Source organism: Uranotaenia lowii, chromosome 2 (assembly GCF_029784155.1).
Source record: "Uranotaenia lowii strain MFRU-FL chromosome 2, ASM2978415v1, whole genome shotgun sequence".
Taxonomy (NCBI): Eukaryota; Metazoa; Arthropoda; class Insecta; order Diptera; family Culicidae; genus Uranotaenia; species Uranotaenia lowii.
This window is the reverse complement of record NC_073692.1, coordinates 97,764,995-97,787,481: the sequence shown is the minus strand read 5'-3', so window position 1 is coordinate 97,787,481 and position 22,487 is coordinate 97,764,995. Positions and strand designations below refer to the sequence as shown.

General features: G+C 34.6%; 1 protein-coding gene across 1 annotated transcript in view; it reads right to left on the bottom strand.

Annotated features, from left to right (window-relative positions):
* Window positions 1-6,208: 6,208 nt before the first annotated feature.
* LOC129744257 (uncharacterized) overlaps window positions 6,209-22,487 on the bottom strand; it is a 25,675-nt gene continuing 9,396 nt past the window's right edge. The window contains 9 exon segments of the mRNA XM_055736690.1: window positions 6,209-6,878; window positions 7,108-7,206; window positions 15,864-15,962; window positions 16,053-16,756; window positions 16,758-16,897; window positions 16,899-16,967; window positions 16,969-17,927; window positions 18,103-18,405; window positions 18,472-18,570. Of these exon segments, the coding sequence (XP_055592665.1) occupies window positions 6,409-6,878; window positions 7,108-7,206; window positions 15,864-15,962; window positions 16,053-16,756; window positions 16,758-16,897; window positions 16,899-16,967; window positions 16,969-17,927; window positions 18,103-18,405; window positions 18,472-18,570 (2,942 nt within the window). The 3' untranslated portion in view covers window positions 6,209-6,408.

Sequence of the window (22,487 nt, the reverse complement as noted above, 5' to 3'; positions counted from 1 at the left end):
TCTTTTGGAAGATAAGTGAATCTTAAGCTAGCTTTTAATAAATTGGTTAAAATTGGAACGATGATTTCAGAACCTTTCTGCAGCAAAGCTGGAAGAATTCCATCATCGCCTGGTGATTTGAAAGGTTGAAATGAATTGATGGCCCATTCCGTTCGGCCTTCTGTAATGATGTTATCTATGATTGACAGTTCACCAAGTGCTGTTTCAACTGGCTCACAAGGTGTGACTTGAATTTCCGAATCTTCTCCTTCTATTATTTCAGAGCATGGAAAATGGATTTTCATCATAAGCTCTAAAGTTTCTTTTTGAGTAGATGTTTGAGTACCATCAGTGCGTTTGATAGTCCCAAGACCATTACAATGATCTTTTGAAAGTGCCTTCTGTAAGCGTGCAACTTCAGTTGTACTTTCAATTTTTTCACAAGTGTACCGCCAGGTTTTCCTTTTCGATTTGCGAATTTCCCTATTGTACTCTGTTAGTGCTTTTCTATAAATTTCTCATAGAGATGACTGTTTTGCTTTGTTGAATAGTTTGCGAGCGTTTTTCCTAAGCTGCTCTACCCTTTTGGGATACCATCAAAACAGCCATCAACAGTGCTGCGGAGAACGTCATCGGTTATGTGGAGCGATCTCGACGGAACGACTGGTTCGACGAGGAGTGTAGGAGGGTGATGGACGAAGAAAATGCCGCGCGGGCGGCAGTAGTGCAAAGAGGCACCCGTCGAAATGTGGAAAATCACCGACAGCGGAAGAGGCAGCGAGTCCGAATTTTCCAGGAGAAAAAGCGCCGCATGGAGGAGGAGGAGCTCGAGGAGCTGGAGCAGCTGCATCGTTCCCAAGAAACACGAAAGTTCTATCAGAAAATCAACGCATCCCGCAAAGGCTTCGTGTCGCAAGCCGAAATGTGCCGGGATAAGGACGGGGTATCCTGACGGACAATCGTGAGGTGATCAAAAGGTGGAAGCAGCACTTCGATGAACAACTGAACGGCGCACATGCGGGAGATCAAGACGGTGGGGGAAGGTACATCGCCGGCGTAGCCAATGACGAAGACAAGCCACTCCCAACGATGAGTGAAGTTAAGAAAGCCATTCGCCAGCTGAATAGAAACAAGTCGGCTGGGAAGGATGGCATCGCAGCTGAACTCATCAAAATGGGTCCGGACAAGTTGGCCGATTGCCTACACCGGTTGTTAGTCCGGATCTGGGACATAGAACAGCTACCGGAGGAGTGAAAGGAGGGGGTAATATGCCCCATCTACAAGAAGGGCGACAAATTGGACTGTGAGAACTACCGAGCGATCACTGTCCTCAATGCCGCCTACAAAGTGTTGTCCTGAATCCTACTCCGCCGCCTAACGCCGCAAGCAAACAGATTCGTGGGAAGTCATCAGGCCGGCTTCATGGAGGGACGGTCAACGACGGACCAGATATTCACATTACGCAAATCCTCCAAAAATGCCGGGAACACCAAGTCCCTACGCACCATCTGTTCATCGACTTCAAAGCCGCATACGACACGATCGACCGTAACGAGCTATGGAAAACCATGGACGAGAACGGCTTTTCCGGGAAGCTGATCAGACTGATCAAGGCGACGATCGATGGAACGCAGTGCTGTGTGCGGATTTCGGGTGAATTGTCGAGTTCATTCGAATCGCGCAGGGGGCTTCGACAAGGTGATGGTCTATCCTGCATGATGTTCAACGTGACGCTAGAAGGTGTTATTCGACCAGCGGTGGGCGAAATGCGGGGCACGATTTTCAACAGATCCAGTCAACTTATCTGCTTTGCCGATGACATTGATATAGTCGGCAGATCATCTGCGGCGGTGGAAGACATCTACCGCAAACTGAAACGCGAAGCAGGAAGGATTGGTTTGATGATTAATACGTCCAAGACGAAGTACATGCTGGCCTGCGGACCCGAGACCGACCGAACCCGCTTGTCCAGTAATAACAAGGTCACGATCGACGGCGACGAGCTGGAGATAGTCGAAGACTTTATCTATCTCGGCTCACTGGTGACCGCAGACAATGACACCAGCCGTGAGATCCGGAGGCGAATTATCAGCGGAAGTCGTGCCTACTATGGACTCCACAAGCAACTGCGGTCGAGAAGACTTAGCCCTCGCACGAAGTGTAACCTGTATACGACGCTCATTAGACCGGTTGTTCTCTACGGGCACGAGACATGGATATTGCTCGAGGAGGACCTGCGTACACTCGGAGTATTTGAGCGACGAGTGTTAAGAACCATCTTTGGCGGCGTACAGGAGAACGGAGTGTGGAGGCGAAGGATGAATCACGAGCTCGCGCGACTCTACGGCGAACCCAGTGTCCAGAAGGTGGTTAAGGCTGGCCGGATACGCTGGGCGGGACATGTTGCGAGAATGCCGGACGACTGTCCTGCAAAACAGGTGTTCGCTACGAATCCGGTAGGAACAAGACGAGCGGGGGCGCAACGAGCGAGGTGGTTAGACCAAGTGGAGCGTGATCTGGCGAACGTGGGGTGCCCAAGAAATTGGAGAACGGTTGCTATGTACCGAGTGAATTTTAGGAATTATGTTCGTCAAGTTATGTCGTGAGACGGAATACTATGTAAACAAAAAAATAAATAAATAATTCATGAATGACGGCTCTATAACTTCGCTCATAAATTTCTGGTCTGGAATAAGATTCGCTAAACATATTTTTTGTATATTTCAGAAATCGTATGGGAATATGGATACAATTTTAAAGCGCAATTTTTGAATTTCGTTGGTCCTTGTTGGTCTTCGAAGTATAACTCAAAAGGACTGAATTTGAGTGCTAAACTTCATTCGACAAAATTGAACACAACATTTGCCGTTACTGGAAAATGCTTAATTTGTAAAATTTAGTCCAGGGGTCTCTGAAATATAGAATGCGATTTTCAGTGTTTTTCGTCATAGATTTCTTCGCGGTCCTTAATGTGTTAAGATTGCTTGTCAATTGAATTTCCAGATTCCATTTTTTCAAACAAAATTTGTTTGTTAATACAATTCAGCTGAAAATCACACATAAAGAGTAGAATTTAAAAAAAAATTAAAATTATCCACAGAATTTTCATTATGGAATTGATTCTTAATGAAAAAATTTACTTTTCGTGAAAATACTTCACCTAAAAAATCTGCACGAAATTCTTTATTTTCCCAGTGTATTGTCATAATTAACACATTAAGGGCACCAAAATTTGGCATTTTATGCTTCAGAAACCAATAGACAAAAAATTTAATATAGATATTTAAGTAACGGGAAGTGTTGTGTTACATTTTGTAGAATGAGCTTTCATTTTTAGATTCATAACATTTGAATTATGCTTTTTAATGGAGCATAGCTAGCGGAAAAACGAAATATCTTGTATTTGGTTTGCAATGTGTAATTATTGCAGTTTTATTTAAAGCCAAATTTCATACAATTATCATTAATTTGGTGCACATTTGCATCAAGAAAATTTGATCCGAAAATCTGATGACTTTTATCTTTAACTTGTTTTTAAAATTTATTTTATTTTCATCAATGGTTAAAATCTTTAAATTTGAAAAATAGTTTTTACGATTGTACTTGTTTGATTTGAGTATAGAATAAGTTTTTTTAAGAAGTTGAACTCTCCTAAATAAGCTTAATTTATGCCCAAATCAACTAAGTTTGATTCAGAAAATTCTTTAACAAATTCAAAGATTTTAATCATCTATGAAAGCAAATTTAGTTCACATTTGAGGATTAGGACCCATTTTCTAAAGTTACGGTTTAATACGAAAACTTTTAACAAACATCATTTAATTTAATTTTTTTTGTATTCGAGCATTGTTGGGCAAAAAATCAGTCACCAATCCCCCCCCACATGAGTCAGTTCTTCCTAAGGCCCTGCTTGGTATGAATTTCATCGAAAGCAGATAAAATGTTCCCCTCATGATTATTAGGATTTAACATTAAGATTTCAGATAAAAAATCTTATATAAAAAAAATAAACAACAGATTGAAATTCATTTTCCATTGAGATACAGGACAACTAAACCTGAAACCTGATTTTATTCAGACCCAAAATTCAAAGTCTCAAATGCCAAATTTTTAATTAAAAACCCAATGTTCATTTTACCTTCATATCTTTTAAAAACCAAAAATCGTGTTGAAATTTTTAAAACGAAATGTGAATTGAATCAATGCCCGTGCCCCGCGCATTATTGCATGAAAAGTAGTTTTGCAATACCTCGCAAGGCACCCAGCAGGGGTGTCTATTGAATTTATTGTTTATCAATGCCAAAAGACATACCTCTGTTGAACAGCTAATAACTTTTTTGTCTTATAAGATACGAATTTACGGTCTTCGACAAAGTTGTTCAGCGGAAAATTTCCTTTCAAGAATTTATAAATTCGCACAAAACCCGTTAGCAAGCTCGGTTGTACAGAAGAAAAAAAAAACGATGATGATTTTTCAGTACAAAATATTCAATTTTCCCATACAAACCTTAAAGTCCAAATTTACTGATAAACGTTACTTAAAAATTCTGCAAAAAATCATGGATGAGTTTTGGATCAAAACGAAGCATTTTAGGCTCCAGGGTTTGAGAAATTCAAAAATGTCCCCAAATCGACTCAGTCTACTAGGCAATTTGCTATTAACGTAGGAGCCTCCTTATAGGCGCTTTACGAGCAGCACCCAACGAGTATGGCTGATGCTTGAAAATTGTTATTTTCGTTGAGTCAGAGTGAACCGAGCCATACAAATTTCGCACTTTAGAAATGCGGAATAGCTGGGATTTTAACTGCCCGGTTGCGTTCTGAACATAAAGGAATAAAATAAAGCATCTTTTATCGTCAAATTATAATTAATATAAGTAAATTGGGAAACAAAATTCAAGAGATTCGGTTCAGTCTGGCTGAACAAGATTTAAACAAATGTTAACAATCCGCAACATGAAGTTTTTAGCCACGGGAACGTTTTTTATCATTTAATTTATCAGATATGTTCTTGACGAGCCAAAGAATAAAGAAAAATCAACACACACTAGCTTATTTCGCACAAAATCAGTTTTCATTACCAAAACATGTTTTTCATCTTTACCTCAAAGGTTCACTTTGGTGCAATGCATTTTTGCCATTTCCACTGTCTACAACATTGAAATTTTCTAATAAAATCAGAAAAAATAGGAAAAATGTTCTGATTTCCATTGGACAGGTAGATTATCATGTTTCGCATCCACTGTGATAGATAGCTCATTTGTTTTCAAATTGGCGTTCAGTTCGGTCTGGTCGAATCCCGACCATTTATCATTTTATCACTATGATATCTTCAAAAAAGTTGTAGATCACCACATTTTAGAAAACTTTGTTCAAGACGTTAAAGCTCTATCTTTTGAAACAACATATTTTAAAAATATTTTTTCAAAAACTAACCTCGTTTAACTTTTTTCGAAGCGATTTTTGAGACCAACTTTGTATGAAAATTGTTAAACTACAATTGTAAAACTACACAATTTCATTGACGATGTCAGGTCTCTGTTTTGAAGTTGAATGGTACTTTTTGGGCGATTTCTTTTATAAATTGCATGTTTTTATTGTTCAATATCTCTGAAAGTTGCAGACATACCAAAACAAAAATATGCATGTATATTAGAAAGGGCCATCTTTCAATTTTCATGAACATATAGTTTCATTTGTATGCATTAGGTTTTACTACCGAAATAACTTAACTGAAAGATGCCAGTTTTGAAGTTTTAGTATAGCCGATTCAACAATTCGTCGATCAGCCAACTATGACACTTTCGTGTGTAAGTGTGTGAAAAAATACTGAAATTTGCCATATCATTTTTGGTACATTACACTTTTCAGTGCATTTTCGGTATAAAGAGTTGCTAAATATTCATTGGATTTTTTAAATCTCTCCTATGAGTGTAATTTCAGAAGTATTGGGTACATATCATGAAAATGATCCAACAGGTTTCTTAAGAGTTCATATAATTCTTGAACACTGACGTTTTTATGGTAGGAAATTGAGCTTTGGATACAATATTTTCGCGTCCAAAGTTTAAACATGTTAAAAATTGAGAACTAGATTTCGTTAAAAGCTTCATTTGAAATGTTGGTACTTACCTTTGTTACAGATGATATAGAGAATGTCGGTTATGATAAAACATGCAAAAAATCTACAACAGCTACGTAGGAATCAAAATACAATACAAAGTCTACGTTTTAGGTGCACAGTATTTTTGTCTTATTATACTTTTAGGGTTTTGTGAGTTCATTATTTCAAATAAAAAGCACTTTAAAAGCTAGTTCATCTATAGGAAGCACAAAAAACTCTATATACGACACTTTTACGAAAATCAACACAGACACAACACTACGTTTCTTTTTCTCAAACACGAATGAAATCGGAGGAAACCCATCTTAGGCCCGGAAGTGTCCGGTGCACACCATGCGCTGATGCTGTAGGGACGATTTCACCTGACCGGAAATGCAACTCGGGACAACGGCCTCGGTTGTGCTAACTGTGGTGCTGCTGCCATTGCTGACCCGCTCTTCGCAGACGGTTTTCCTCTCCCGGGTCATCTTGACACTTCCGCTGGTAGTCGTGGTCGTCGTTAGGACCCCATTTCCGTTGGCTACCACTTGTTGAGTGGTATTTTGCTGTTGCTTCTGTTGGATAGAACTACTTTGGGCACTGCTGCTGGTGCTACTAGATTGCTTCAGTGCAACGGTGCCACTTCCGCCACCGTTTTCTATCACCGTGGTCAATTTTCGGGAAGCTGTGGCGGAAACGGCGGAGGTTTGAACCTGGTTGCCGGAAGTGGTGGAAGTGCCGTTGCCATTGCTCATTGCCGAGACTGTCGTCACTGTGTTTCCGGCGGACTCTGATACTGGTTTTTGTATTGCATGTAGAGAGTCCGTGGGTTTGAGTTTTTTTTTTGCGGTTTTGCGTGAGCGAGAGCAAGCGGATTTTTAAGATCATTGAAAAAGAAACAAATAAAAAAACATAACAACATGAAAATTGTGTAAACTTTGAAAATTAACATGCTCTAGGTGGCATCCATACTATCATTGATAGTACGGTTTTGCTGTACCAGCAAATAAAAATCTAATGATTACCTGGGTTATCACTGAGCTTTTCGGGATTTACCTTCATTCCGAAGGTGAATGCAGGGGCGACATCAATTTTGCATTGCTCTGGGCGGTAGGCGGAAGGAGCTAGAAAGGAAAAGTTAAAGGAGATGAATATGTTGGCAATAATTTTGAAAAAAAATCTACTTTTTTTAGATCAGTTAATTTATTTTGTAAATTTGTTTTCGGCATATCGGTGAAATTATTGGAGTTTATTATTGGAGAATTCTTGGAGAAAGAATATCAGTATTGAAAATTGATAGTCAGGAGAGGCTTGTTCCACTGCTATTTCGATCCTATTCCTCCTAAACAATGTGAAGTTGCGGAGTATAGTATTGTGTACGTTAATAAGTTTTTCTTTCGAAAATACCCTTTCGCCCTTTTCAATAGACTGAGTCGATTTGGGGTCATTTTTGAATTTCTCAAACCCTGGGATCTAAAAAGCTTCGTCTTGGTCCAAAACTCATCCAAGATTTTTTGAGAATTTTTAAGTAACGTTTACATGAGCAAATTTCAATGTTTGGTTTCTATGGGAAAATTAAACATTTTACTGAAGAATCAACATCATTTTGTTTCTTCTGTGCAACCGAGCCAGCTGATGGTTTATGTGCAAATTTATAAATTTTCTGAAGGTAATTTTCCGCTGAACAACTTTGTTGAAGACCATAGCTTTGTATCATATTATGCAAAAAAGTTATTAGCTGGTTAACAGGGGTATATCTTTTGGCAATGATAAATTATAAATAAAATTGACACCACTGCAGCGAGCCTCGCGAAGTATTGCATTACTACTTTTCATGCAATACCTCGATAGGCTCCATGCAGTGATGTCAATTAAATTGATTGTTTATTAATGCTTAAAGATATACCCCTGTAAACCTCCTTATAACCTTTTTTTTTAATAAGATACGAGGTTATGGTCTTCAACAAAGTTGTTCAGCGTAAAATTTCTTTTGGGAAATTTATAGATTAGCATAAGCAGGCTCGGTTTCACAAAAGAAACTAAAATGATTTCCGGGCCGAAGAAATCCGACCAATTTTAAACAAAATACCTGGCAAAATCCGGGCATCTGATTTCAAGATTAACGACCTTAAATCAGGGGATTATCCGGTCAAAATCCAAAATTTACCAAAAAAAAAAATTGAAAATATTTTTTTTCCAAAACGGCTTCCAAAAAACTTTTCATGATTAGGTATTTTACAAAACTCGCTCAAAAAATTAAGTTGTGGAAGCATAAATAAAACAATTACGATACAATTTTTTTTTTGTTTTATTTACCAAAAAAAGTGAATGAAACCGGGCCAAATCCTGGTAATATCCAAATATTTTCAATGAAATCCGGACAACCGGGCCAATCCGGACTATTTCCAAACTTTGTATTAAATGTTTGGGCGAATCCGGATAAAACCAGGCAATCTGGCAACCTCATATTAGACTCTATTCGTGATCCTGATCCTGGGTCACTAATTCATGTTTATAATAGGAATATTCTTAAGCTCCCGAAAAGAACAACTCAAACTTTGTGTCTCGATCTGAAAATTATACCATGACGCCATTTTTTTTTATTTCTTGATATCTTTCATGATAAGTAAGTTGACGTCGTTTGTAAATTGATCGGTTTGATTTATCGGTTCAATAAAACCACTGATAAAACTCTTATTGGATTTGTGCAGTTTTGGAGTATAAAAAAGGCAAAGTCTACGCGATAACTTTTTCTTTTTTTCTTTTCCAGCTCATTCGTTGTTGAAGAAATGCTGCAGTTTTTCAAGATGGTTGGGTAAAACGGACACTGCGTAGAAAAGGAAGATATTGCTGAAAAAGTTGCTGTACTAGTAGGTACATATGTTTGTAAAAAAAACATTTTATAATGTTTTCAAACCAAAATGGAACAAACTGAATCGAACCCGGTAGCGAAATAGTTTGGTTATCGTAATTCCTTATTTAATAGAGTTTTTTGCACCAGGGATCAATTTTTAGCAGTTTTTATAGCCTGTATGAGATACTGAGTACTTCTTGACAGACAATTGCTGTTGCCTGCCAAGGTCTTCTGAAGACATATGGAGGATCAAACCGATGAAAAATTTGAAATATCTAGAGAAATTTATGCGTTCGTTTTACCCGACCTAAATGTCCATAAAAATGTGGAATCTTAAATTGGAGATTATTTAGCATACTCCATCGATCGGAACAATTTTTCCACTCGGCAGAAAACAACAAAAAATGAACCATAGCAACATATTTTACTACACGGAGAAAAGTTGAAGTAGGCTGAAATCCTACGTTGGAAATAAAACGTAAACAATTTTTTTTGCGTGGTTACAGAAATGCAAGTTTAAACACGAATATTCTGTAATTTAGACCCGAACCTGGTGATTGAAAGAATGTTCAGGGTTGAATCGGTTTCACCATACTCAAACCCAGGAGGTGGAGCTAAAGTGCATGTCCTTGCTGAAGTATATGAAGCATGCTGAGAATTATTAATTTTGATTATAATATATTTGTTCTGATCCTAATTTCCTGCTCGTCTGACCAGCTGTTATCAGTGTTTAATTTTGTGATTTGTTTGATTTTACTGTGTTAAAAACAATTTTTAAACATAGGATTAAGAACCTTACCCAGACAACCATTTGGTGGGTATTTCGACTTCGCAACACAAATATACGTGCAAATATACGTGTAAACACATCGTATTTAATGCAGCAAAACCAGTATATACATGCGTATCATATTGGAGGCCATATAGATACATTAGCACACATATTCTAGATTGGGACTGTATTCACTGATAAACTGATGTAATTCCCTAAGCAAACGAAAGAATATTTTATCGCCCAGAAACTTTGGGCGACATCTAGCTCATCATTCCCGAATTCTGTGTGAGCATTTCCTATTCTACTAGCGCCATCACTATCAACGGTATAATCACTAACTATTGAAATGATGGTTGATGAAAAGGGAGCCCAGAGTTACATCAGCTTATCAGTGCTGTATTGTCGTAATAAAATCACGCAATGTATTAAACTACGATAAGGAATATGCATGGGTCGCACATTGTAGGTGCAGATATACGGATTGTCGTAATAAAATCATACAATGCGTTTAAAAACGATAAATAATATGAATGGGCTGCACATTGTATGTAGGTACAGATTTACGAAAATAAATTTGATAAAATTCTATACGATATGATTTGAAAAATAAAATTCAACTTCTGGTTGTCTGGGAAGATATTAAGATCAGTCTATAGCATAGGTCGGCAACCTGCGGCTCGCGAGCCGCATGTGGCTCTTCTGATGTAAAGCTGCGGCTCTTTAGATCACTGCGATTATGTTTTATATATTCTTGAATTAAATACATATTCATTGAATCGTTCAAAAGCGGTATTTAAGTCTTGGGACCTGGCACGCGGATTTTCATAGGTCACGAAAAGAATTTTTAAATAACATCCGCTGCAGGAACATACGGAAAGCACCAAATGGCAAAATATAATTTTTTTAGAAGCCTAATTTTAAAATTTTTTGCTTTTCTCTGTTTTTGAAGCATCAGCATAGGGATCAAGATTTAATTAATCATTTACCGTAAATTCAAATAATGTTTTGATAACAAACAACGTAACCCTCATAACATTTTATATTTTTAGGACTCGCAATTACTTTTTTGCCCTCTATGAAAATTGATCAGTTGTAACTTCTAAAATCTTATTCGAATCAATCAACCAATTCGAAAAATATTTTTAACTTTATCGCGTAACAACATAAAAATATCGGATAAACCACCAATCCTATCACATTTATTTTAATTGAAAACGAAAATTTTAATGAATCGGAATATTGATATACCATCAATCTTCCAGATTGCCCGGAAAAGTCGAGAGATATGAGACCCGGATCGGCTGCTTGGTTTTTTATTCAGATTATTAACAATTTGCACGAATTTCCAAATTTTTATCTTGTTTTAGCGAAATTCCAATACAAAAATCCAAAACTAGAATTTGAGAATATCAAATTAAAGTTTGACAAATTTTCAAAGTCGAATCAGCATTAAGAATGAATGAAAATTTCAATTCTGAAAATATATTTGAAATATTAATCACATGCTTAATACTTGTTATCAAAAACTAAATTGACCTTTTCACCCCGAAGCAATTCTTTAATAGTTGAATTGAATTTATCAGGGTGGCCAGCGATTTCCCATTTTCAAATTCCCGGTTTTTTTCAATCGAGATTTTATTATCTTGCCAGTTTTGAAATAAGTGAATATGATTATCAGGGTTTTTTTAAACCAAAATAAAACATTTTTTTAAATGATTATTTCAATAACGATGCTGTTTGTTGAGATTTCTACATAAATTCTAAATATTTTAAGCAGGTTTAAATGAAAAAGATGAAGAAAAATCAGAGTGATGAATTTCCAAAATGTATAATTTTTGATTACCAATTTAATACAAATCGATTCTGCATATCTCAATTTACATCTGCTACAAGACTCAGATTTTTTGTTGATAATTTTGTCAACATTAAGTCGATTGAATTAAAATTATGATGTTCCATTTAAAAATAACTTTAAAGCCCAAAGAATTTTACTTTTCAGCTCTGGTTTTTTAATTCTGAAATTTGAAATATAATCATCAGCAATGAAATTCGAATGGATAACAGATCTATAAATAAAAACTAAACACCTTGATGTTTGGATTCATGATTCGAATTTTAACTGATTGATACTGATTGATATTCTTATTTAACTTTTTTATTTTTTACAATTTTGAAAACAGAATCCGCCAAATTCTATTCCTTTTATTATTCAATTTTTTTTATGCTCGTCTTCAATACTGGGGAGGTGGACTTGGGATGTTAATCTTAAATTCTAAGGCTTGAATTTGTTTTTCAAAGTCGCTTTTTTATTGTAATAAGTTTCTTATGTGATTCGTAGCTCATACATTTTTATGCTCTGTATTTTTAAATTGATTTAATCAATTAAAAATTCAATTACCAGTAAAATGCAAAATGTTTAATAAAATCACACAAAAATTTGGTATCTCGTTCTACCTTTTGTTAATTTTAGTACTCTCTTTAGGCTCTCTTTAGGCCACTCATTTTTAATATTTCTGTTTTGTCACATTTCCCCCCGCAAAATCTTATGAATTCTCGACTCTAAAAGGTTTAAATTGAAATTATTTGTGAAAAAAAATTTCAAACGTATAAGAGATAAGTTCTTTGCTAGTCAAAAATTTGGAGAAATTTGAAAATATAAAAAATAAGTAAATTAACAAAAAAAAATCTAAATATATGTCGAAATTCGAACACTTCAGAGCACAGAAAGGTATGCACTGAGCTGAAAAATCTCGATTTTTCAAGAAACTCTTGACTTTTGCCCACATTTTCTCCATGGAATTTAGAATCCCGATAATGCTATTGAAAAAAAAAAGGATAATATGAATGAAATTTAGAGTTCAATGAACTTTTTTAGCAGAAAAATGATCCATAAAGAATTTTCAGGGTTTTGATTTGAAATTTCAGGTTTTTCTCTGGTTTTCCTGGTCAGATTTTCAATTTCCGTTTTTTCTCGGTTTTCCCTGTTCGCTGGCCACCCTGATGTATTGTAACAAAAATGTAAACCTTAGAGTCTTTGAACACATTAAAAAATTAAAGTGTTATGCGTGCAGCCAATATTAACCAAAAGCACACCAATTTTGAACGAAGTTTTAGTAACGTACATAATTTTTTATTCATTTTGGATTAAGAGTTAATCACCGTTAATTTATTTTCATCAATTTTTATTTTGGAACTTTAAAACTATCTATGAATTGATATTGGCAGTTAAAATGGACTGTTTCCTTATCATTTGTCATGAATTTTCTATGGTGGCTACCAAATATCATTATTACAGATTTAAACATATTTCTTTTTCCAGTAATCTAAGCTTTAGTAAGCATTGATGAATAATCTACAATGTATTGTTTTCATTTGTTATATCATGCCATTGATCGCACAATACTGAAGAAACGCATGAGCCACAAAATGAGATTGTTTGATTGATGCTTAAAAATATCTGAAGACACGTCCGCTTGATGTCATGAATTTTGAAAATTCTCAAAGTTGTCGGGAGCATAATTTTTGAAGATTAAGATTTTCGACTACATAAATCTAAGTTGAATTTTCCCTCATACATCTAGATATTGGAAAGGATCAGCTAAATCTAAGTATAATTTGAAGAAAATTTATTTTCCTCTCCTTTGTTATTTTAAAAGCTTTTCTTTGTCGAAGAAATTATAAATATTCTGATTTTATAAATATGTTCAAATCTTTCACTTTTACATCATGCAAAGTCTTCATTTAAGCTCAAGTTAAGATTCAAGTCCAACAGTTCCAAGAGTAAGAAAAAAAAACTCAAATGGGTTTAAAGTTATTTTTGTAAAACTAATGATCATTGATTTTTCATTTATTTAGATTTTTTTAAATTAAACACAAAAACAATAAATCTTTAATGTGGCTCTTTAAAACTATGAAATTTTGAAAATTTGAAGTTTTTGGCTCTTCCTACTCAATAGGTTGCCGACCACTGGTCTATAGGAAATTTGAATCCAAGGTGTGTGAAATGAATAAATAAATAAATAATTTCTATTTTGAACCTGATTCTGAATGCTGATCCTGGTATCATATCCAGACCTTGAATCATCATTCCGAACTTTGTATGATAATCCTCGATCATGATCCCGAGGATTCTGATTCTACTTTGATCACGATCTTTGAATCCAGGCCTAATCTTTATTCCATATTCTGGTTCAAAGGTCCTGATCCTGAAAACTAATTCAACCCTTATCCTGAATCCTGATACTAAGCCTTGATCCTGAGATTGGATCCTAGGCCCTGATCTAGATCTTGATTCCGATCCTAAATAAATTTGTATTACGATCTAGATTTTGAATCCTGATGATGATTGCGGATTCTGATTCCAGTTTCTGATCGTGATCCCAGATTTTAGACGATAATTTTAGCTTCCGGGCTCTAATTCAGAATTCAGTTTCTGTTTCCAAATCCTAGTTTTAGGCTCTGAATTCGGATTATGAACTATATTTCAGATGATGAGGAAGATGCCTAATTTCAAAATCTGATCATCTAACCTCAACTTTGATCATGATGCTGAAACGACCCCGAATTTGAACCCTTATATCGTATCCAAGATCCATGAGTCTAACCTCAAACTTGATCCTAGATCTTACACCTGGATCTTCAATATCTGACCACACATTATGATTTGAAAACCTGTCTTTTATCCTGATGCCGGATCCTTATCCTAGACCTTTATCTCGTATAATTTAGAATCCTAGATTTTATTATTGATCCAGGATTATCGATCCATGATACTCCTAATTCTAGATAGTTTTTCTAGACTCCAACCTTGAATTCCTATATATTCCAGGACTCTGATTAAGGATTCTAAAATCGATCCCGTAATTCGATTATGATCTTGAATCCGTATCATGATAGTGATTCTGACCGTGAACCTTAATCCTACATCTTGATTCTGGGTTTTTATCTTGATTCCGGATTCTAATCTGAATACTGATCCTGATCCAAGATACTGATCTTAGGTAGTGTTCCCGGGTCCTAATACTGAATCAATTTTTTACAATATATGCCGTTAATACAGCCCATTTGGTTTTTTAATAAATAAAGCTTAATTAATCTATTGCTTCATCTATACTTTGCTCTTTTCGTCAAAATATTAAAATTCTACCTTTTTAATGCATAACTCTACTAGGATGAAAATCAAGATATTCAATCAGAATCAGGAATGTGTTCCAAAACGCACCTGTACTGTATGAATTTAGTAGTTTGAATTATGACAGCGAATGTCATTCGAAAGAAATTCGGTATTGTAACAGTAGACTGAGTCGATTTGGGGTCATTTTTGAATTTCCCAAACCCTGGGGTCTTAAAAGCTTCGTCTTGGTCCAAAACTCATCCATGATTTTTTGCAGAATTTTAAAGTAACGTTTACATGAGTAAATTTGCACTTTTAGGTTTGTATGGAAAAATTGAATATTTTGTACTGAAAAACCATCATCGTTTTTGTTCCGTCTGTGAAACCGAGAAACCATCAGCTTTTTGTGCCAATTCATAAAATTCCTAAGGGAAATTTTCCGCTAAACAACTTTGTCGAAGGCACTAACTTCGTATCTGATTAGGCAAAAAAGTTATTAGCAGTTTAAAAGGGGTATGTCTTTTTGCATGGATAAACATTAAATTCAATTTACATCACGGCAGGGTACATATCGAGGTATTGCATGACTGCTTTTCATGCTATACTTCGCGAGGCTCCAGCAGTGATGTCAATTGAATTTATGGTTTATCAATAACAAAAGACATACCCCTATTAAACAACTAATAACTTTTTTGCCTTATCAAATACGAAGTTAGTGCCTTCGACAAAGTTGTTTAGCGGAAAATTTCCCTTAGGAATTTTGTAAATTGGTACAAAAACCATCAGCTGGCCTGGCTCCACAGAAGGAACAAAAACGATGTTGGTTTTTTAGTACAAAATATTAAATTTTCCCATACAAACCTAAAAGTGCAAATTTACTCATGTAAACGTTACTTAAAAATTCTGCAAAAAATCATGGATGGGTTTTGGACAAGATGAAGCTTTTAAGACCCCAGGGTTTGGGAAATTAAAAAATGACCCCAAATCGACTCAGTCTATTGTAACAGTGTTGTTCAACACAAATTGCTAAGATAATTACCTGGCGTATCCCTAAGCGTTTCCCCTTTGTGCCTGATTCCAAACGAATATGCAGGAGCGTGTTCCAGTTTGCATTTCTCCGGATTGTACGAACCGGGGGCTAAAATGGAAAATATAACATCAGAAACAAATAAAAATCACTTTATTAAACCCCTAACCCAAAAAATCAGAAGCAACTAAATGTTCGTACCTGGTACATCATTGACCTTTTCCCGGTTGGTTTTGATACCAAACTGGTAGGCGGGAGCGTGGTCCAGCTTCACTTTTTCCACTTCGTAGGCCCCGGGTGCCGGAGTCAGTTCTATTTTATCGATGCTAGGTCGGGTGCCGAAGCTGTAGGCAGGGGTGTGGTCCAGCTTCACGGTTTCCGGTTTGTAATCCCCGGGCGCCGGAGTAGACTCAACCTTGTCGATATTTGGCCGCACCCCGAACGTGTACGCTGGGTTGTGAATTTTTGGCACATTGGGAGAATAACTTCCGGGAGCGGGGTTAGAGTCTACTTTATCGATATTTGGACGTACTCCAAAGGAAAAGGCCGGAGTGTTGTCCAGCTTGACGGTTTCCGTTTTGTAGGCTCCTGGACCGGGAATGGTGTCCTTTCGGGTGACGTTTGTCTTGATGCCGAAAGTGTATTGGGGTGTATGGTCCAGGTTGCACTTTTCCGGGGCGTACGATCCTGGGGCTGGGGTGTTGTCTACTTTATCGGTGTTTGTTTTCAGTCCGAAACTGTATGCTGGTGTATCCTTGTCGAGGATTTTTTCGTTGTTGTAGGCACCTGGGCCAGGAATGTTGTCCTTTTTGTCAACGTTGGTTTTCATCCCAAATGTGTAAGCTGGAGTTGATTTGTCTACAACTTTGTCAACATCGTATGTACATGGTCCAGGAAGTGAGGTATTTTATCGACGTTTGTTTTCCCACTCCGAAACTGTAGGGCTGGAGCATTTTGTCAACAGTTTTGTCGGAGTCATAGGCACCAGGTCCAGGGACTTGGTTTGGTTTGTCGACATTCGTTTTAACACCAAAGGAGTAGGCTGGGAGCTCCCGAGTCAACTTTGTCTGAGTTGTAAGTGCCGGGACCTGGAATGCTATCAGACTTTTCGGTACTGTGTTTTTATACCGAAACTGTAAGCTGGCGTATTTTTGTCAACTACTTTGTCGGAGTTGTACGCACCAGGTCCTGGTACATTGTTGGGTTTCTCTAGATTTGTCTTCACGCCAAAACTGTAACCTGGAGTTGTCTTGTCCACTTTATCACTATCATAAGTTCCTGGTCCGGGTACTTGATTCGGTTTGTCGAGATTCGTTTTTGCGCCGAAACTGTACGCAGGAGCGCCTTTATCAACTTTGTCGGAATCGTAGGCTCCTGGTCCAGGTACATTGTTCGGCTTATTGACGTTTGTTTTCAATCCGAAACTATACGCCGGTGTACCCTTGTCGATAACCTTATCAGCATCATATGCACCAGGTCCAGGAATATCACTTGGTTTATCCCCTTTTGTCTTAACACCAAAACTATAAGCAGGAGTCTTATCAACTAACTTATCCGTATCGTAGGCTCCGGGACCAGGAATATCACTTTTCTTATCTACATTCGTTCTGGCTCCGAAACTATAGCAAGGTGCATTCTTGTCCAGCACCTTATCGGCATCGTAGGCTCCCGGTCCGGGATTGGCACTTGGTTTATCATGATTGATTCGCGCTCCGAAGCTATACGCGGGACTATTACTATCTATCTTGGCCTTTTCGGGAGAATAAGATCCGGGAGCGGGCACCGAATCAACGGTATCGATTGTCGGTCGGATTCCGAAGCTATACTTGGGACCACCCTCTGCGTTGGCCTTTTCCGGTGCGTAGGCACCCGGGGCAGGATTGCTGTTCGGTTTGGTCACATTTGTTCGCTGCCCAAAACTGTAAGCCGGATGATGAGCTAGGTTTACTTTCTCTACTGCGTAAGCCGTTGGAGCTGGTGTATCGCTTGGCTTGTCATGATTGAGGCGCATGCCGAATTGATAGGCTGGTGAGTGCTCGAGGGTCTTCGACTTCTCCGGTGCATACTGACCAGGTGCTACAAAATGAATGGAGTGATGACAGTAATGATGAGACTATTTACATACAATGACGACCATAAAATTCTATTAACTGTCAACTTTAATTTTTGAATTTATAAAGAGAAAAACCGAACCATCTACATATAGTGATTCATGCAAATTACACTTTAAAAATTGTATGTTTCAACTAACCTGGATTCGCATTGGGTTTCTCCAAATTTGGCCTCAAACCAAAGCTATAGGAGGGGGTGTTATCCAGCTTCGTTTTTTCAGGTTCATACGCGCACGGGGCAGGCGTTTGGCTGGGCTTTTCAGCGATTGTCTTCAAACCGAATGTGAAGGCCGGTTTCCGGTCCAGCAGTAGGCTGGACTTTTCCGGCTGATAAGATCCCGGTCCAGGGATGTCCTCGAACTTTTCCGGAATCACTTTCAGGCCAAAGCTATACTTTGGTGATTTGTCGAATAATACTTTTTGCGGTGAGTAGGATCCAGGAGCTGAAGGTTTTTAAATATGTCATAATTATTAAGTTTTGTTTTGAAAATGGTTAGCCCATGACCCACCTGGAGTTTCACTACGCACTTTTACTTCCGGGCGAATCCCAAATGAAAATTTAGGGGTGTTATCTAGAACAACTTTCTCTGGTTTGTAATCACATGGTGCTAAAATGATTTTTAAAAATTGTTTAAAGTATATTCTTTCAAAGTTGGATACTGAAATAACTTGTTCTACAGCATCTAATGATAAAAGTGATAATGAATTTCATTAGCATGAATCTTAAAACTACCAAAATCAAAATAATTTTTTTAAGATCTACACATAAAAACCTTCTACTCTTGTATACTCATTTAAAATTGGAATACTGTAATTTTCTTTTTGGTCATTATGTCATTTTTTTCGATTGTTATGATTATTGTGATTTTTGTCATTTTTGTCATTTCTGTAATTTTTGTCATTTTTGGAATTCTTGGAATTTTTGTTAATTTTGTCATTTTTGTCATTTTTGTCATTTTTGTCATTTTTGTCATTTTTGTCATTTTTGTCATTTTTGTCATTTTTGTCATTTTTGTCATTTTTTTCATTTTTGTCATTTTTGTCATTTTTGCCATTTTTGTCATTTTTGTCATTTTTGTCATTTTTGTCATTTTTGTCATTTTTGTCATTTTTGTCATTTTTGTCATTTTTGTCATTTTTGTCATTTTTGTCATTTTTGTCATTTTTGTCATTTTTGTCATTTTTGTCATTTTTGTCATTTTTGTCATTTTTGTCATTTTTGTCATTTTTGTCATTTTTGTCATTTTTGTCATTTTTGTCATTTTTGTCATTTTTGTCATTTTTGTCATTTTTGTCATTTTTGTCATTTTTGTCATTTTTGTCATTTTTGTCATTTTTGTCATTTTTGTCATTTTTGTCATTTTTGTCATTTTTGTCATTTTTGTCATTTTTGTCATTTTTGTCATTTTTGTCATTTTTGTCATTTTTGTCATTTTTGTCATTTTTGTCATTTTTGTCATTTTTGTCATTTTTGTCATTTTTGTCATTTTTGTCATTTTTGTCATTTTTGTCATTTTTGTCATTTTTGTCATTTTTGTCATTTTTGTCATTTTTGTCATTTTTGTCATTTTTGTCATTTTTGTCATTTTTGTCATTTTTGTCATTTTTGTCATTTTTGTCATTTTTGTCATTTTTGTCATTTTTGTCATTTTTGTCATTTTTGTCATTTTTGTCATTTTTGTCATTTTTGTCATTTTTGTCTTTTTCGTCATTTTTGTCATTTTTGTCATTTTTGTCATTTTTGTCATTTTTGTCATTTTTGTCATTTTTGTCATTTTTGTCATTTTTGTCATTTTTGTCATTTTTGTCATTTTTGTCATTTTTGTCATTTTTGTCATTTTTGTCATTTTTGTCATTTTTGTCATTTTTGTCATTTTTGTCATTTTTGTCATTTTTGTCATTTTTGTCATTTTTGTCATTTTTGTCATTTTTGTCATTTTTGTCATTTTTGTCATTTTTGTCATTTTTGTCATTTTTGTCATTTTTGTCATTTTTGTCATTTTTGTCATTTTTGTCATTTTTGTCATTTTTGTCATTTTTGTCATTTTTGTCATTTTTGTCATTTTTGTCATTTTTGTCATTTTTGTCATTTTTGTCATTTTTGTCATTTTTGTCATTTTTGTCATTTTTGTCATTTTTGTCATTTTTGTCATTTTTGTCATTTTTGTCATTTTTGTCATTTTTGTCATTTTTGTCATTTTTGTCATTTTTGTCATTTTTGTCATTTTTGTCATTTTTGTCATTTTTGTCATTTTTGTCATTTTTGTCATTTTTGTCATTTTTGTCATTTTTGTCATTTTTGTCATTTTGTCATTTTTGTCATTTTTGTCATTTTTGTCATTTTTGTCATTTTTGTCATTTTTGTCATTTTTGTCATTTTTGTCATTTTTGTCATTTTTGTCATTTTTGTCATTTTTGTCATTTTTGTCATTTTTGTCATTTTTGTCATTTTTGTCATTTTTGTCATTTTTGTCATTTTTGTCATTTTTGTCATTTTTGTCATTTTTGTCATTTTTGTCATTTTGTCATTTTTGTCATTTTTGTCATTTTTGTCATTTTTGTCATTTTTGTCATTTTTGTCATTTTTGTCATTTTTGTCATTTTTGTCATTTTTGTCATTTTTGTCATTTTTGTCATTTTTGTCATTTTTGTCATTTTTGTCATTTTTGTCATTTTTGTCATTTTTGTCATTTTTGTCATTTTTGTCATTTTTGTCATTTTTGTCATTTTTGTCATTTTTGTCATTTTTGTCATTTTTGTCATTTTTGTCATTTTTGTCATTTTTGTCATTTTTGTCATTTTTGTCATTTTTGTCATTTTTGTCATTTTTGTCATTTTTGTCATTTTTGTCATTTTTGTCATTTTTGTCATTTTTGTCATTTTTGTCATTTTTTGTCATTTTTGTCATTTTTGTCATTTTTGTCATTTTTGTCATTTTTGTCATTTTTGTCATTTTTGTCATTTTTGTCATTTTTGTCATTTTTGTCATTTTTGTCATTTTTGTCATTTTTGTCATTTTTGTCATTTTTGTCATTTTTGTCATTTTTGTCATTTTTGTCATTTTTGTCATTTTTGTCATTTTTGTCATTTTTGTCATTTTTGTCATTTTTGTCATTTTTGTCATTTTTGTCATTTTTGTCATTTTTGTCATTTTTGTCATTTTTGTCATTTTTGTCATTTTTGTCATTTTTGTCATTTTTGTCATTTTTGTCATTTTTGTCATTTTTGTCATTTTTGTCATTTTTGTCATTTTTGTCATTTTTGTCATTTTTGTCATTTTTGTCATTTTTTGTCATTTTTGTCATTTTTGTCATTTTTGTCATTTTTGTCATTTTTGTCATTTTTGTCATTTTTGTCATTTTTGTCATTTTTGTCATTTTTGTCATTTTTGTCATTTTTGTCATTTTTGTCATTTTTGTCATTTTTGTCATTTTTGTCATTTTTGTCATTTTTGTCATTTTTGTCATTTTTGTCATTTTTGTCATTTTTGTCATTTTTGTCATTTTTGTCATTTTTGTCATTTTTGTCATTTTTGTCATTTTTGTCATTTTTGTCATTTTTGTCATTTTTGTCATTTTTGTCATTTTTGTCATTTTTGTCATTTTTGTCATTTTTGTCATTTTTGTCATTTTTGTCATTTTTGTCATTTTTGTCATTTTTGTCATTTTTGTCATTTTTGTCATTTTTGTCATTTTTGTCATTTTTGTCATTTTTGTCATTTTTGTCATTTTTGTCATTTTTGTCATTTTTGTCATTTTTGTCATTTTTGTCATTTTTGTCATTTTTGTCATTTTTGTCATTTTTGTCATTTTTTGTCATTTTTGTCATTTTTTGTCATTTTTGTCATTTCTGTCATTTTTGTCATTTTTGTCATTTCTGTCATTTTTGTCATTTTTGTCATTTTTGTCATTTTTGTCATTTTTGTCATTTTTGTCATTTTTGTCATTTTTGTCATTTTTGTCATTTTTGTCATTTTTGTCATTTTTGTCATTTTTGTCATTTTTGTCATTTTTGTCATTTTTGTCATTTTTGTCATTTTTGTCATTTTTGTCATTTCTGTCATTTTTGTCATTTTTGTAATTTTTGTAATTTTTGTAATTTTTGTCATTTTTGTCATTTTTGTCATTTTTGTCATTTTTGTCATTTTTGTCATTTTTGTCATTTTTGTCATTTTTGTCATTTTTGTCATTTTTGTCATTTTTGTCATTTTTGTCATTTTTGTCATTTTTGTCATTTTTGTCATTTTTGTCATTTTTGTCATTTTATCATTTCTGTCATTTTTGTCATTTTTGTCATTTTTGTCATTTTTGTCATTTTTGTCATTTTTGTCATTTTTGTCGTTTTTGTCATTTTTGTCATTTTTGTCATTTTTGTCATTTTTGTCATTTTTGTCATTTTTGTCATTTTTGTCATTTTTGTCATTTTGTCATTTTGTCATTTTTGTCATTTTTGTCATTTTTGTCATTTTTGTCATTTTTGTCATTTTTGTCATTTTTGTCATTTTTGTCATTTTTGTCATTTTTTT